The sequence below is a fragment of the Pangasianodon hypophthalmus genome, chromosome 3 (genome assembly GCF_027358585.1).
Source record: "Pangasianodon hypophthalmus isolate fPanHyp1 chromosome 3, fPanHyp1.pri, whole genome shotgun sequence".
NCBI classification, from domain to species: Eukaryota; Metazoa; Chordata; class Actinopteri; order Siluriformes; family Pangasiidae; genus Pangasianodon; species Pangasianodon hypophthalmus.
This window is the reverse complement of record NC_069712.1, coordinates 34601326-34617060: the sequence shown is the minus strand read 5'-3', so window position 1 is coordinate 34617060 and position 15735 is coordinate 34601326. Positions and strand designations below refer to the sequence as shown.

The 15735-nt window shown below is 42.4% G+C and overlaps 1 protein-coding gene across 1 annotated transcript in view; it reads right to left on the bottom strand.

Annotated features, from left to right (window-relative positions):
* Positions 1 to 782: 782 nt before the first annotated feature.
* Positions 783 to 15735, bottom strand: part of klhdc3 (kelch domain containing 3) — a 40756-nt gene continuing 25803 nt past the window's right edge. Inside the window, exons 9-11 of the mRNA XM_026911643.3 lie at positions 5961 to 6034; positions 4229 to 4307; positions 783 to 948 (exon numbers count right to left, since the gene is read on the bottom strand). Coding sequence (XP_026767444.1) covers positions 882 to 948; positions 4229 to 4307; positions 5961 to 6034 — 220 coding nt within the window. The 3' untranslated portion in view covers positions 783 to 881. The remainder of the gene's footprint in view (positions 949 to 4228; positions 4308 to 5960; positions 6035 to 15735) is intronic.

Sequence of the window (15735 nt, the reverse complement as noted above, 5' to 3'; positions counted from 1 at the left end):
CTCACTGGTCAGCAGTTTAGCTGTAAATGAACCTCAGCGGCATCATTTCTCCAGTGCTGTCACACCTCGTTTAATTATAAAATGTCACTCACTAGTTACCTAGTTAGTTTCACTTTACCTAAACATGGCTCAGTAACTAGCATCATGATTTTACTGCTAACCAGCACAAACTGCACTGTCAACTCAGTAACATAGCAGGCTAGCTAACTAAGGCTAATCAAGGCTAACCAGCGCATTAAAGGAGGCTGCATAAAAGTTACATTAATTAATTAATGACTTCCAAAAGTCCTTTAACACAAACAACACTGTTAGCTTTGAGTAATTCACTGACACTGAATTTGTGAACAATATCCTCAAATGGTTCACTTACATTTGTAAACGACTCCTCGAGTGATTCACATATTATGCGATTGTTTACAGTGAGAAAGTCACATGATGCCCTCAAAGTAGGACAAAATGAGGAGGTTCCTCAGAGATTTCCCTCAGAAGTGCACTAAAGCTGCCTAAACATGCTGCCTACCTAGGGACACTACCTTCTAATTCCAACACAATGTAAACACACGCTCATTAACACACTCTCATTAACACACTCTCATTAACAACATGCTCATTATCACACACTCATTAACACACTTATTAATACACACACTACTTAACACACTCTAACATACACATATACATTAACACACATGTACTAATATACACACACACACACACACTCTTTTAACACACTTATTACTAGCCTCATTAACACATGATAAATAAACAGATTAACACACAGCGTGAATAAAGTGGTTTAATGTTCAGTGTCAATAAATTGTAGTTTTCCTCCAGCACGGTGAGTGTGCACTCTGTGTGTGTGTGTGTGTGTGTGTGTGTGTTTATCCATGAGATGAGAAGATGGGCCGGCTGATGGTGCTGTTGGTCGTCATGGCAGCCAGTTCCCACCTGCAGGAAACACACAGTGTACACTGAATGAAAGGCACACTACACTTATTATTAGGCTTGTGTGATATATGATATAATCGTCGATATTACACACAATATTACACGATATTACAAACAATATTACACAATATTACTGATTATATTACCAGACCTGCCAATAATTACACATTTTGTTCGAAAACATCACCAGGAGTGCACCAGTGTTAGAGTGTAAAGGGTTAATGTATTTTTAATCCGTTAGCCCGCATGTTTTATCTTTTGTTTTTGTCTGCGGAAGTAAAACCGAGTTGAATAAATGCCACAGCAGCGCTCTCTCCTGACTCAACACTGTGAAGGAAAAACACACGAAAATATGGAAATGACCCCAAAGTGGCAAAACGTTTAGTGCGCTCCGGCCCTGGAGCTCTTCGAGAACGGAGCCTGAGCAGGAAAGGTAATTAATGATGAAAATTAAAAAGTGATCAAACACTGTTTTGTTTTTTTCTTTTTGACCGGCGCTTTAGCGTTGAGCAGCGTCATCAGCGAGCGGGCATTTTGACACATTCCTCAACCCACATTCCACAAACACAACATCACACAAACACAACATCACACAAACACATCACACAACCCATCAGTAAAAATATTATTCTGAAAATGTACCGTTATGTTTTTTTTTTTACTGTTTAATGCACATTGCTGCAGACTCACTTAAAACTCCTCCATCCAGCTGAGTGTGTGTGTGATGGCTGCAGTTCTCCAGAGTTCAGCTGCTCACATTATTACACACTCCCCTACTCTCCTTACACCTGAACACGGTGGAATTGCGCACTTTACTGTATTTATTTATAACGGCTCTGGAGAATTAAATTGTTTATCATGGTGTCATCATCACCATCATCATCACCACCATAATAATAATTATCATCGCCATCATCATCATCACCACCATAATAATAATTATCATCGCCATCATCATCATCACCACCATAATAATAATTATCATCGCCATCATCACCACCACCACCACCATCATCATCATCATCATCACCATAACCATAATAATAATAATAATAATAATAATAATAATAATCATCACCATCATCATCATCATCACCATAACCATAATAATAATAATAATAATAATAATAATCATCACCACCATCATCATCACCACCACCACCATCATCATCATCATCACCATAACCATAATAATAATAATAATAATAATAATAATAATAATCATCATCATCATCACCACCACCACCACCACCATCATCATCATCATCATCACCATAACCATAATAATAATAATAATAATAATAATAATAAAAATAATCATCACCATCATCATCATCATCACCATCACCATAATAATAATAATAATCATCATCATCACCATCATAATAATCACCATCACCATAATCAGCAGCAGCACCATCATCATCATCACCGTAATAATAATAATAATAATAATAATAATACCATCATTATCACCATAATAATAATAATCATCACTATCATCACCATGATCATCATCTGTTTATTGTTGCCAGAGATTTCAACTAAGTCAGTGCTCTCTAAATTCCATCAGCAGGTGGACTTTGCAGTGAGAGGGGAGAAGACGCTGGATCTTGTTTACACAAACATCCAGCATACAGACCGCTCGTCAGACGCTCCAAACCGGTTCGGTTTGAGGCTCAGAATGACGTGACGGCGAGGAAGACCACTCCTCCTCCCACGACCAGGTGCTGTGTCTAACCACGGCTGACGTGAGAAAAACTCTACACAGAGGTAACCCACGGAAGGCTGCTGGACCAAATACATTCCTGGCAGAGTGCTCAGAGATGTGCAGACCAGCTGGCGGATCTTCAACATCTTCCTTCCAACATCGGGGTCTCTCTTCCCTCCATCAGAGACATTTACACCACACGCTGCATCATCAAAGCCACCAGCATTGTGGACGACCCCACACACCCCTCACACACACTCTTCACCCTGCCATCTGGCAAATGGTACTGAAGCGTTCGGGTCCTCACGACCAGACTGTGTAACAGTTTCTTTCCCCAAACCATCAGACTCCTCAACACTCAAGAGACTGGACTGACAACACACATGCATACATATATATACACACACACACACACACTCAACTGAATACCACTGCACTCCCTTTGCAATTTTTGCATATTTCTGTATTTACTACCAGCATTTTTTGCTGCTACACCAATAACTGCTATATCCATATAGGTATAAGTTTATCTACTGAATACTATATCATAGTTGGTATGTATCATAGTTGGTAATCTATTATATCATTATTCTTTTGCATTACCTGTTATGTACCTGTTATATCAGACACTTTCATACTAAAACTGTGTACTGGTTGGCCCTGCACTGTCTCTTACTGTGCCTATTGTCCTGTTTTAGTAGTTATTGTACTGTATTGTGCTGTTTGCGTCTGCACTTTATGTAGTAATGGGAAGTAATTATGTAGTTCTGTGTTGTTTTATGTAGCACCATGGTCCTGAAGGAACACTGTTTCATTTCATTGTGTACTGTACTAGCTGTATGTGGGTGAAATGACAATAAAGCCACTTGACTTGATCATCACCACCATAATAATAATCATCATCACCACCATAACAATAATAATCATCATCATCATCAAAATAATAATAATCATCATCACCACCATAATAATAATCATCATCACCACCATAATAATAATAATCATCATCATCACCAAAATAATAATAATCATCATCACCACCATAACAATAATAATCATCATCACCACCATAACAATAATAATCATCATCACCACCAAAATAATAATAATCATCATCATCACCAAAATAATAATAATCATCATCACCACCATAATAATAATAATCATCAACAAAATAACAATAACAATCATCATCATCATCGTCACCATAATAATAATCATCATCACCATCATTGTTATTGTGGTTGTGAGTATCAGTTATTTTTCACTGACATGTTTCCGTTTCTGAGTTTGGATTTTGTGTGTGTGTGTGTGTGTGTGTGTGTGTGTGTAATCTGATCTCTGACTGTGACCTGATGAAAGGTCAAGGGTTGAGGTTCAGATTGTTATCTCTGGCTCTGATTACACACACACACACACACACACACACAGCAGGCACAGGGAGTAAGTGTGTGATGGTACAAGGTGCTCTGGGGAGCAACAGGAGGCAATGAGTTCCCTAACCACAAACACACACACTTAACACACACCAACAACAGAAAGGTGTGTGTGTGTGTGTGTGTGTCTCACCTGATGTCATGTGGCAGTCCTGATTGTTCCAGACTGTACTGAATCACAGCTAATTTGCATAAAGTCTTCAGATTTGGACCTAAAATTAAAAATATCAAAATTAGGCTCAAAAACTGACATTTACACTACTTCAGAGTTACTTGCTTTAGAAGTTATGTATAACATGTATAAATATGAGAGATATCAGTGTGGCTCAACTTTCTGCTCAAATTTTAAAAAAAATTAAATTACACAACTACATTAACAGAGCCAGCAGGACGTCTCCTTATATTGTTATAAATTTATACTTTAAAATAATATAAATTCTTTTCTGCAAAAATTTTATTTTTAAATTTCATTAACCAAAATCACTATCAGAGATCATTTTACAAAAATCACTTTTCACTTTACTACGTGAACAACATACAAATATCACACTGTAAGAAAAACACCATTCAAAACACTCAGCTATTTTATTTTACAACAATTTGTTCTCTTTTTTTTCTCATGAGAACATGAAATTTATTATACACACCAAGCAGCCATGACATTATGACCATCTGCCTAATATTGTGTTGGTCCCCCTTTTGCTGCCAAAACAGCTCTGACTCTGAGGCATGGACTCCACTAGATCCCTGAAGGTGTGTGTGGTTTCTGGCACAAAGACGTTAGCAGCAGATCCTTTATGTCCTGTAAGTTGTGAGGTGGAGCCTCCATGGATCAGACTTGATGTTCAGCACGTCCCACAGACGCTCAATCGGATTGAGTTCTGGGGAATTTGGAGGTGAAGTCAACACCCTGAACTCTTTGTCATGTTCCTCAAACTGTTCCTGAACAGTTTCTGCAGTGTGGCAGGGAGCATCATCCTGCTGAAAGAGGCCACTGCCATTAGGGAACACCGTTACCATGAAGGGGTGTAACTCGGTCTGCAGGAATGTTCAGGTAGGCGGTACGTGTCAAAGCATCCACGTGAAGGCCAGGACCCGAGGTTTCCCAGCAGAACATTGCCCAGAGCATCACACTGCCTCCACCGGCTTGCCTTCTTCCCATAGTGCATCCTGGTGCCATCTCTTCCCCAGGTAAGTGACACACACGCAGTCAGCCTTCCACACGATGATACACAGCAAGCTGCACTGCACTGTGTGTTCTGACTCCTTTCTATCAGAGCAGCTTTAACTTTTCAGCAGTTTGTGCTACAGTAGCTCTTCTGTGGGATCGGAGCAGACGGACCTTCACTCCCCACGCGCATCAGTGAGCCTTGGGAGCCCATGATCCTGTCGCTGGTTCACCGGTTGTCCTTCCTTGGACCACTTTTGATAGGTTCTAACCACTGCACACCGGGAACACCACACAAGACCTGCTGCTCTGGAGATGCTCTGATCCAGTCGTCTAACCATCACAATTTGGCCGTTGTCAAAGTCTCTCTAATCCTTACACTTGCCCATTTTTCCTGTTTCCAACACGTCAACTTCAAGAACCGACTGGTCACTTGCTGCCTAATATATCCCACCCCTTACACAGGTGCCACTGTAACGAGATAATCAATATTATTCACTTCACCTGTCAGTGGTCATAATGTTATGGCTGATCGGTGTACATATATATATATATAGAGAGAGAGAGAGAGAGAGAGAGAGTCAGAGTCAGACAGAGAGACAGACAGAGAGACAGACAGAGAGACAGACAGAGAGAGAGGCAGTTTGAGTAAACAGAGTGTACAGAGGAAGTGCACTTGTTTGTAGTGCACACTTACAGAAGTCAAGGATGTAGAGATCTGAGTGATCCATCAGGTTAAACTCATCACCCATTCCCTGCTCCGCACACGGGCTGCAAATAAAAACACACAAACAACGCAATAAACACATACACACAAATAAACACACACAAATAAACAATAAACACCCCCCCCCGACACACACACACAAACACACACACAGTAATGATGACCAGTTTGACTGTTAATCAGCCCCATGAGAGACAAAAGAAAACAACAAATTTTTGATAAATATGAGCTGTTAATCAGCTGAAACACAATCCAGATGAGTCGTAACACAGTGTAGCTGAAATGTAGCCAGCTGTCAATCCGTCTCTCTCTTTATTTACTGTTTATTAGCTTAGAGAAAACTTCAGCGCTGCTGTTAAAACTAGACCAACTTTCTCCTGCTATGAACAAAGACAAAATTAAATAGAGTTCTAGAGAACATTCAGCTCCACACACACATCCTTCAGATTCAGCACAGAAACAAACACAACACAGACTCATATAATTCCTGTTTTAACTTCAGTTCACACACACACACACACAACTTCGTCTCCCACCTTCGAGACATTCGACATGCGAAGTGGAAAAACAATTCATGGACGCCTCCATGAAATGGCTATTGGTTCTGTTCTACTGTAGTGACACTGTTCAGTGTGAGCGGCCATGTTGATTTGACGTCACTGCGTAAACAGGGGAGGGACTGGAAGTGACCCCAAGCTGACCAGTTGAAATTTAACGTTTAGGAGTGTTTTCAGTGGCTTTTACCTGTTATAGTTGGAGAATTACCAGTTACAACTTCTCCTCGAATGCAGCACACAAGACAAGAGATTATATATTAAATAGTGCGAAGTTAAGTGAAGAGGTAGGTCTTTAGTCATCCTTTGAAGACAGCCAGTGACTCAGCTGTTCTCCAGCCAGGGGAAGTTCATTCCATCACTTCGGTACCAGAACAGAGAAGAACCTTGATGCAGGTCTTCCTTGTACCCTGAGAGATGGTGAGACCAGTCGAGCAGTGCTAGATGATCAGAGGGAGCGTGGTGCAGTGCGGGGTGTGATAAGTGCTTTAAGGCGTTTTTGGTGTTGTAAGTGAACATCAGTGTTGCAGTAGTCCAGTCTCAAGATGACAAGGGACTGAACAAGCATCTGAGTGGCCTGTGTGGATAGAAATGTCCTCCTGATCCTCCTGATGTGTAAAGAAGAAACCAGCATGAGCAAGTCAGGTTAGCAATGTGAGACGAGGACAGTTACCACAGACGACCAAGCAGGAAGTGGAGTGACAGCAATCTGGACATTTCCTGCCACCCTATGACTCTCTCTCTCTCTCTCTCTCTCTCTCTCTCTCTCTCTCTGCCCGTCTCTCTGGTTGTAGGGCTTTTACGCTCCTAATCTTTCCTAAATAAACACGTGAGTGTGTAAAGAGGTTAAGAGTGGCCGAGAGCACGAGTGTGAGAGTGTGTTTCCCCAAGGGACAGCTGGTGAACTCATCACACACACACACACACACACACACACACACACACACACAGGTTAAAAGGCTTTAGAAAAACACCATCAGCGCTGAGATGGAGAGAAAAGAGACACTGTGTGTTAAAATGTTAAAGGTTAGTGAAGATAAATAAACACAGAGGATTAGTGCATTGTAGTGGACTATAGTGGACTGTAGTGGACTCTGCGTTTAATAAAACTGTCCCACCACAGTGTACCTGCCAGGTGAGACTGAAGAAAGTCACATCTGGAACTCCAGTGGTCTGCAGGGATGTGTGTTCCCCCCACTTCTTTTCTCCCTCTATACTAACCACCTCCAAACACACTTCTGTTAAACTCCTGAAATACAAAGTCACCTGAGATGAGTCTGTATACAGACAGGAAGTTGATTTGAACCTCTGGTACTCAATACGCTCAAAACTGTGGAGCTAACAGTGGACTTCAGAAGGAACACCCCAATTCCCCACACACCACCACCACCCAGCCAACCCCATCACACCTCACTGCACAAGACTGCGATGGCTGTAGAAATCTTTAGGTTTTTAGGAATTGCTGTCTCTCAGCAGTTAAGGAGAGAAGTCAACACTGCCTGTATTACCAAAAAGGCCCAACTGAGAAAGTATAATCTACTCCAGGAGCCAACGCCCAGTTCTACAGGAGCCGACGGTGCCATCCTACAGAAACTGATGGCTAAGTTGTTCAGGAACCGGCAGCTACATTGTACAGGAAAAAAAATGGCTCGGTCCTACAGGAACCGGTGGCTCAGTCCTACAGGAGCTGCTCTACACAGAGCCATCACAGTCTCAACACCTCAGTAAGAGTCTACTTCAGCTCTGAAACCATTAATGTGCTGAAATACTGCAGAGTGACATCAGGTTAAAAGACCAGAGGAAGAAACTGAGAGAAGGAACAAGTGTTAGAAAGATGAATACAACATGTATGCAACGTTGTGATGTGGAGTTACTTTTATCATCCCAAAAGTGAAGTATTTTCATATAACCACATGGTCTGGAGTGTGTTATTCTACTTATATTAGAGTGATTTGCTGGAATTACAATGTTAATTTATTAATTAACAACATATTGCACAGTTAATGTTTAATGTCGTGGAACATCCGAAAGACAAGTTGGTTCCTGTTCTCGCTTACGTTACAGCCGTGATAAACAGTCATTGTTCACCAGCCTCTCCTTTTTTTCTCTTTCTTTCTTTCTCTCTCTCACAAAAAAAAAAAAAACATTTTAGTAAGAAACCAGAAAGTGTAAACTCATCTGTCCTGAAGACTTTCTTGAGCTGGGAAACTTTGACTGTTAGAAAGTCCTGACAGTGGAGACTCCTTCCATAAATGCTAAATAAATGTCTCCTAACACCACTTCAATGATTAGCTGTTTTACTTTGTTAAACACGCTATTTCATCTGTTTATTATTAGTCTTAGATTATGTGGAGTGTCTGCTGTACAAGTTCCTGTGAACGAGCTGTTACTATAGAAACAATATTAGAACGAGCGCGTTAATATAAACCTATTGCTTATGTTACGGCCAAAGCTACTGTCCGAGCCGCACCGTTATACAAAAATTATACACATCTTCTAACCAATCATATGCAAATTCAACTGCCCTGTGGTGTAGGAGGCAGATATTACAGTATAAAAATGTCACAGTGAAAATCTACACACAAACCCACACGCATGCACGTACACGTACACACACACACACACACACACACACACACACTCTATCTGAGCATGGATAAGCAGATCAATGTGGATTAGAGTGATAACACTATCAGCACCAGTAGCGCAGAGTTACCAACCGATCTCACACACACACACACACACACACACACAGACACACTAACACACTCACAGGCACACACAGGCACACACTCACAGACACACACACAGACACACACACAGCCACACACACAGGCACACAGGGCTGTAAAAGAGACCGTTAGATGTGAAATGGGGCACGGGGTCGTGCGTGGCTGAGCGGGAGTGTAGTGGGGGTTTGGGGGGTTATGAGTCTCCCACTGGGCAGCGAGTCGTCTGTGTTACACGACCCACACTGTATCAGTGAGAGCTTTAACCCCCAAAACACACACACACACACCGAGTTTATGGTGTGCCATGAGGTCTGGACATGTCCTAAAGTCTAGTGCACACTACACAGCTTCAGCTTCCAGATTATCCAGTCTGTCAGTGATTACTCGCTGTACGCTCCCACTATGAGACTCGTGTAGTGTGAATGGTCCAGCGAGGTGACTTTCTGTCTTTGAGTGATCACAGAGGCTGTGATATTTTTAAACATACCTGAGTTGATGGCAGTGTGAGCGCCTCTATAACATGCAGCATGAACAGCTAATGAAAGTCTGAGAGGAAATTAAATTCATCGCCTGTCATGCACAGCACATTCCTGAATCCAGTTTATCATCCCTCTATTAGTGTGAGAGAGCGAGGAAAAAAACGTACAAACAATAATGATGCTTCTATAAATACTTATTGTAATACTTATTCTTTTCACCATGTAAAAACAGCTACTTTTCTTTTCACCGTGTAAAAACAGCTACTTTTCTTTTCACCGTGTAAAAACAGCTACGTTTCTTTTCACCATGTAAAAACAGCTACTTTTCTTTTCACCGTGTAAAAACAGCTACTTTTCTTTTCACCGTGTAAAAACAGCTACGTTTCTTTTCACCGTGTAAAAACAGCTACTTTTCTTTTCACCGTGTAAAAACAGCTACGTTTCTTTTCACCGTGTAAAAACAGCTACTTTTCTTTTCACTATACCTCCAGTCAGGGGGCGGCTCGTATCAATGTTGTAAAGAGGTTTATTTTGGATTTTTTTTTTAACAGAGTGCATCAGCACCATCAGCGAGGCGAGGTTGTGGGCTAACTGTAACTAGCCCAGCGCTGTAGATTCAGCAAGCCTATCAGTGACAGTCGTGTCATGTGATTATACAGAGTGACACGCCCCCTAGATTTACCTCTATTTGAGCTATAATCTCTTTCTAACCCTAGCCTATTTCACTGACATTTTAGTAATACGTGGTGAGCAGGCGTGTTACAGACTCAGTCACGTATGTAATGGACATGAAGGAAGTGGATTATTTACTCATTTTATCATCATTTCCACCCTGCGGTTAGAGGAGAAAGTAAAAGTTGATCGATTAGTTCATAGAAAAGTTGATAGATTTAGTTGCCTAATTAAAGTACAAATTACACAAAATGACAGACGGCAAGACCGTACGTTCAGTGGAGTTTTTGTTTGAATGAAAAGGTTACAGCTTTTCTGTTTACAGTGTTTGCTATTCAGAGGAAAGGCTGCATGCTGTTGCCTCCGGTTCTCTTTGCAGAGCAGACGAGCCTCACTGCCTGCGTCCTTCACCACATTTTATCTTATTTCTCATTTTTGCTTCTTTCCAAAAGTCACATGATCCACAGCTCTCTGTTTATTTTGGTGAAAAAGTGTGATTTGGGAATCAGGTTTGTTTCAGGTGTGTGTGTCTCTCTATCTCTCTCTCTCTCTCTCTCTCTCTCTCTCTCTCACACACACACACACACACACACACACTCTCTCGCTCTCTGTCTCTCTGTCTCTCTCTGTCTCTCTCCTTCACACACACGAACAATCCATCGGAGAGTTTCGCTGGACATCTGTGTGTTCTGGACAAGTGTGGGGGACGGAGCCTTAAAACTACTGAATGAGAGAAAACAGCACTGTGTGTGTGTGTGTGTGTGTGTTGTCATCAGTAGTGTGTGAAGCTCTTCCTCTTCCTTACAGGAAATCATCATTGTGCATTATAACTTCCTGAGGAAGAGCTTATCATCTCTGTCCAGATGGACATAACACACACGCGCACACACACAGACACACGCACACACACACACGTGCACACACACACGCACGCACACACTGCATTGTGAAACAGGCGTTTCTTTAGTGATGGAGGACGTTGGAGTAACACAGATAAACACAACATCAAACACACACACACACACGTACACACACACGTACACACAATGGTAGTTAAGAGGGGTACTCAGGGGTACCAAGGGTAACTACTGTGGGGGTACTGAGGGCTACTGAGGGTCATTTCTGAAATGTACTGAAGGGTACTGAGATGTAGTGAGACGTACTAAGAGGTACTGTGGGCTACTAAGAGTTACTAAGATGTAGTGAGGGGTACTGTAAGGTACTGAGATGAACTGAGAGGTACTGAGATATAGTGTGAGGTATTGGTGGGGTACTGAGGCATACAGAGGGGTACTGAGGGGTACTGAGAGGTACCGAGGGGTACAGTGGGATACTGAGGGGTACTGAGATATAGTGTGAGGTATTGGTGGGGTACTGAGGCATACAGAGAGGTACTGTGGGGTATTTAGGGGCACGGTGGAATACTGAGGGATACGGAGGGGTACTAAGATATAGTGTGAGGTATTGGTGGGGTACTGAGGGGTACTGAGGCATACAGAGATGTACTGAGGGGTACTGTGGGATACTGAGGGGTACTGAAAGGTACTGTGGGGTACTGAGGAGTACAGAGAGGTACTGAGGGGTATGGTGGGATAATGAGGGGTACTGAGATGTAGTGTGAGGTATTGCTGCGGTACTGAGGGGTACAGTGGGATACAGAGGGGTACTGAGGGGTACAGAGAGGTACTGAGGGGTACAGTGGGATACAGAGGGGTACTGAGGGGTACAGAGAGGTACTAAGGGGTACTGAGGGGTACAGTGGGATACAGAGGGGTACTGAGGGGTACAGAGAGGTACAGAGAGGTACTGAGGGGTACAGTGGGATACAGAGGGGTACTGAGGGGTACAGAGAGGTAATGAGGGGAACAGTGGGATACAGAGGGGTACTGAGGGGTTCCGAGAGGTAATGAGGGGTACAGTGGGACACAGAGGGGTACTGAGGGGTACTGAGGGGTACAGAGGGGTACTGAGGGGTTCCGAGAGGTACGGAGGGGTACAGTGGGATAGAGAGGGGTACTGAGGGGTACTGAGGGGTACAGTGGGATAGAGAGGGGTACTGAGGGGTACAGAGGGGTACAGTGGGATAGAGAGGGGTACTGAGGGGTACTGAGGGGTACAGTGGGATACAGAGGGGTACTGACACATCAGATTTTATAATTTATCTTAAAATGCAGCTAAAATCATTAAATAATGTAAATAAAACTAAAACCATTAAATAAAGTAAATAAAACTAAAATCTTTAAATAATGTAAATAAAACTGAAGAAGTGAGACATTTTTTTTGTATAATAATTCAAAGTGATATCACTTTTTAAACTTTCTCCACAGGTTTTTGTTTATATTTGTAGATCAGGACATTTTCCTCTGTGGGCACGTTTCACTGCTCACTTCCTGCTTTTCCTCCACAACTCATAACCAAACAAACACACACACACACACACACACATTGTGAATGTAACAGCTTCATTTCCACTGAGAGATTAGTGACGTAGCATATTGATGCTCTGCTCTCTCAGTACTCTCTCACTAACACGCCTCACGTTTACACTATCACTCTGTCCTCCAAGTAGGTTTTTCCCACTTAGGTTTTTCCAGGAGCGTTTGACCGTTTCTCCTGAATTACACACAAAGTGTACTGAAAAACCTATAATGTGAATGTGTGTGTGTTTGTGTGTGTATGCATATATATCAGTGAGTCAGTGACATCACACTGTTTCTTGTCTCAGCATGACAATCTGGCACGTTCCTGTTTACTTCCTGTCCATTTTTGTCCCTCACAAAGAGAGAACACACACACAGTATCTTAGAGAAGTGTGACATAATTTATCACAATACTGATATTATATCCTCATATTGCCCAGTTCCAGGCTTTGTTTGTGATCCAAAAGCACTTTCTGAACGTGTATTCCATTCAAATTTTATACACAGCAGCTCACGTCAGAAACAAAAAATATCTCCTGGTCCTAATAACATCTCCTGAGTTTCACACATGGCGAAGAGATCACATTATTGTATAATGGATTTATTTACAGAAAACTACAATTAGAATGTTGTGGTGTGTGAATATAAGGTGTGAGTCTCTACACCGGCTGTAGTTCATTATAATGGTCAGTTTAATCCTGCAGAATCACACACTTTACTTTCTCTTTCCTCTAACACACGCTCAGCAAACACATAGCGCTGGTGATGTAAACCACTTCAATGTAATTATCTAATCTATCAAACTAAAACTCGTCTATACAATAAGTCTCACACACACACAATGGTTTTACTCAAACTGCTCCTGTGTCTCACTGCCTGCGTGTCTCACTGCTCCTGTGTCTCACTGTCTGCGTGTCTCACTGTCTGCGTGTCTCACTGCTCCTGTGTCTCACTGTCTGTGTGTCTCACTGTCTGCGTGTCTCACTGTCTGTGTGTCTCACTGTCTGTGTGTCTCACTGTCTGCGTGTCTCACTGTCTGTGTGTCTCACTGCCTGCGTGTCTCACTGTCTGCGTCTCACTGTCTGCGTGTCTCACTGTCTGCGTGTCTCACTGCTCCTGTGTCTCACTGTCTGCGTGTCTCACTGTCTGCGTGTCTCACTGCTCCTGTGTCTCACTGCTCCTGTGTCTCACTGTCTGCGTGTCTCACTGTCTGCGTGTCTCACTGTCTGCGTGTCTCACTGCTCCTGTGTCTCACTGTCTGCGTGTCTCACTGTCTGCGTGTCTCACTGCTCCTGTGTCTCACTGTCTGCGTGTCTCACTGTCTGCGTGTCTCACTGCTCCTGTGTCTCACTGTCTGCGTGTCTCACTGTCTGCGTGTCTCACTGCTCCTGTGTCTCACTGTCTGCGTGTCTCACTGCTGCTGTGTCTCACTGCTCCTGTGTCTCACTGTCTGTGTGTCTCACTGCTGCTGTGTCTCACTGTCTGCGTGTCTCACTGCTGCTGTGTCTCACTGTCTGCGTGTCTCACTGTCTGCGTGTCTCACTGCTCCTGTGTCTCACTGTCTGCGTGTCTCACTGTCTGCATGTCTCACTGCTCCTGTGTCTCACTGTCCACGTGTCTCACTGCCCATGTCTCACTGTCTGCGTGTCATATTTTACATTCTTTACCGATAAACGAATATATTTCTGTAATTTAAATTTAATTTTTTGTTGTAAAAGTAATGTTTGGAAATTTAAATGTTTTTTGGTACTGACTCAATAATGCAGGAATCATAAAATAAACATCTAAAACAAAATGTGTGTGTGTGTGTGTGTATGATGTGATCACAGTGTCGTGTTTCTCAGTGTGGGTGATGTGCTGATGTGCTCATAAATCGGGGAGAATTTCACGCCTCTCTGCAGCTCAGCAGGTCTGTTTACACACACACACACACACACACACACACACACACACACACACACTAATCTGAATCCCAGACACTCGCTCTGACAGCACACACTCTCTCAGAGTGCTCAAAGTGTGTGTGTGTGTGTGTTATTATCAGCATTACGTTACAGTGATGCTAAGCTGTAATTACGCTGATCAACAGGCAATAGGAATGTAATAACAATATAATAATAAAATTTATTGTGATAATTGCACTTACATCTGTGTGTGTGTGTAGTGCAGTGACACTGAATGTATGTAAACCCCCACACACACACACACCCACACCCCAACACACACACAGGGCTAACAGCTAACACTTCCTCAGAGCGTAAATGAGGCTTTATGGAGCTGTACAGCGTCCTGAACTAAAGGTGACAATGTTCTCACACACACACAAACACACACAGCTTTATGGTGTGTCACTAAGCCCATCCATTATCACCCACAGATTACTGCTTTAGGTAAATATCATAAACAACCGTGTGTGTGTGTGTACGTGTGTCTGTTCAGTATCAAACTGCACTTTCTCAGAAAAACACAATTAAACGCTATAAATCCCTAGCTCGTTTCCTACACACACACACACACACACACACACACACACACACACTAATGAAAATAAACACCCACTAACACCTCATTAACACCACAACACTAACATTCACAACACTCTGAGTGTGTGTGTGTGTGCGTGTGTGTTACAGTAAAATACTGAGTGTTGGGGTGGTATGATGAAGAGGAGTTACTGCAAGTGTTTTATTCCTCTTATACCAAAGCACTTTACCAACGATTATAATTTTTATTTATTAAAGAACAACACATCGTAATTTTTATCCTTTTATAGTTATGTTTAATGTTGTGGAACGCCCGCACCTCCCTTACGTTATAGCAGCTTTAACAGTCGTTCCCTCACCAGCCTCTCTTTTTCTCTCGAATATAATGAAGATGAAGATGTCAGA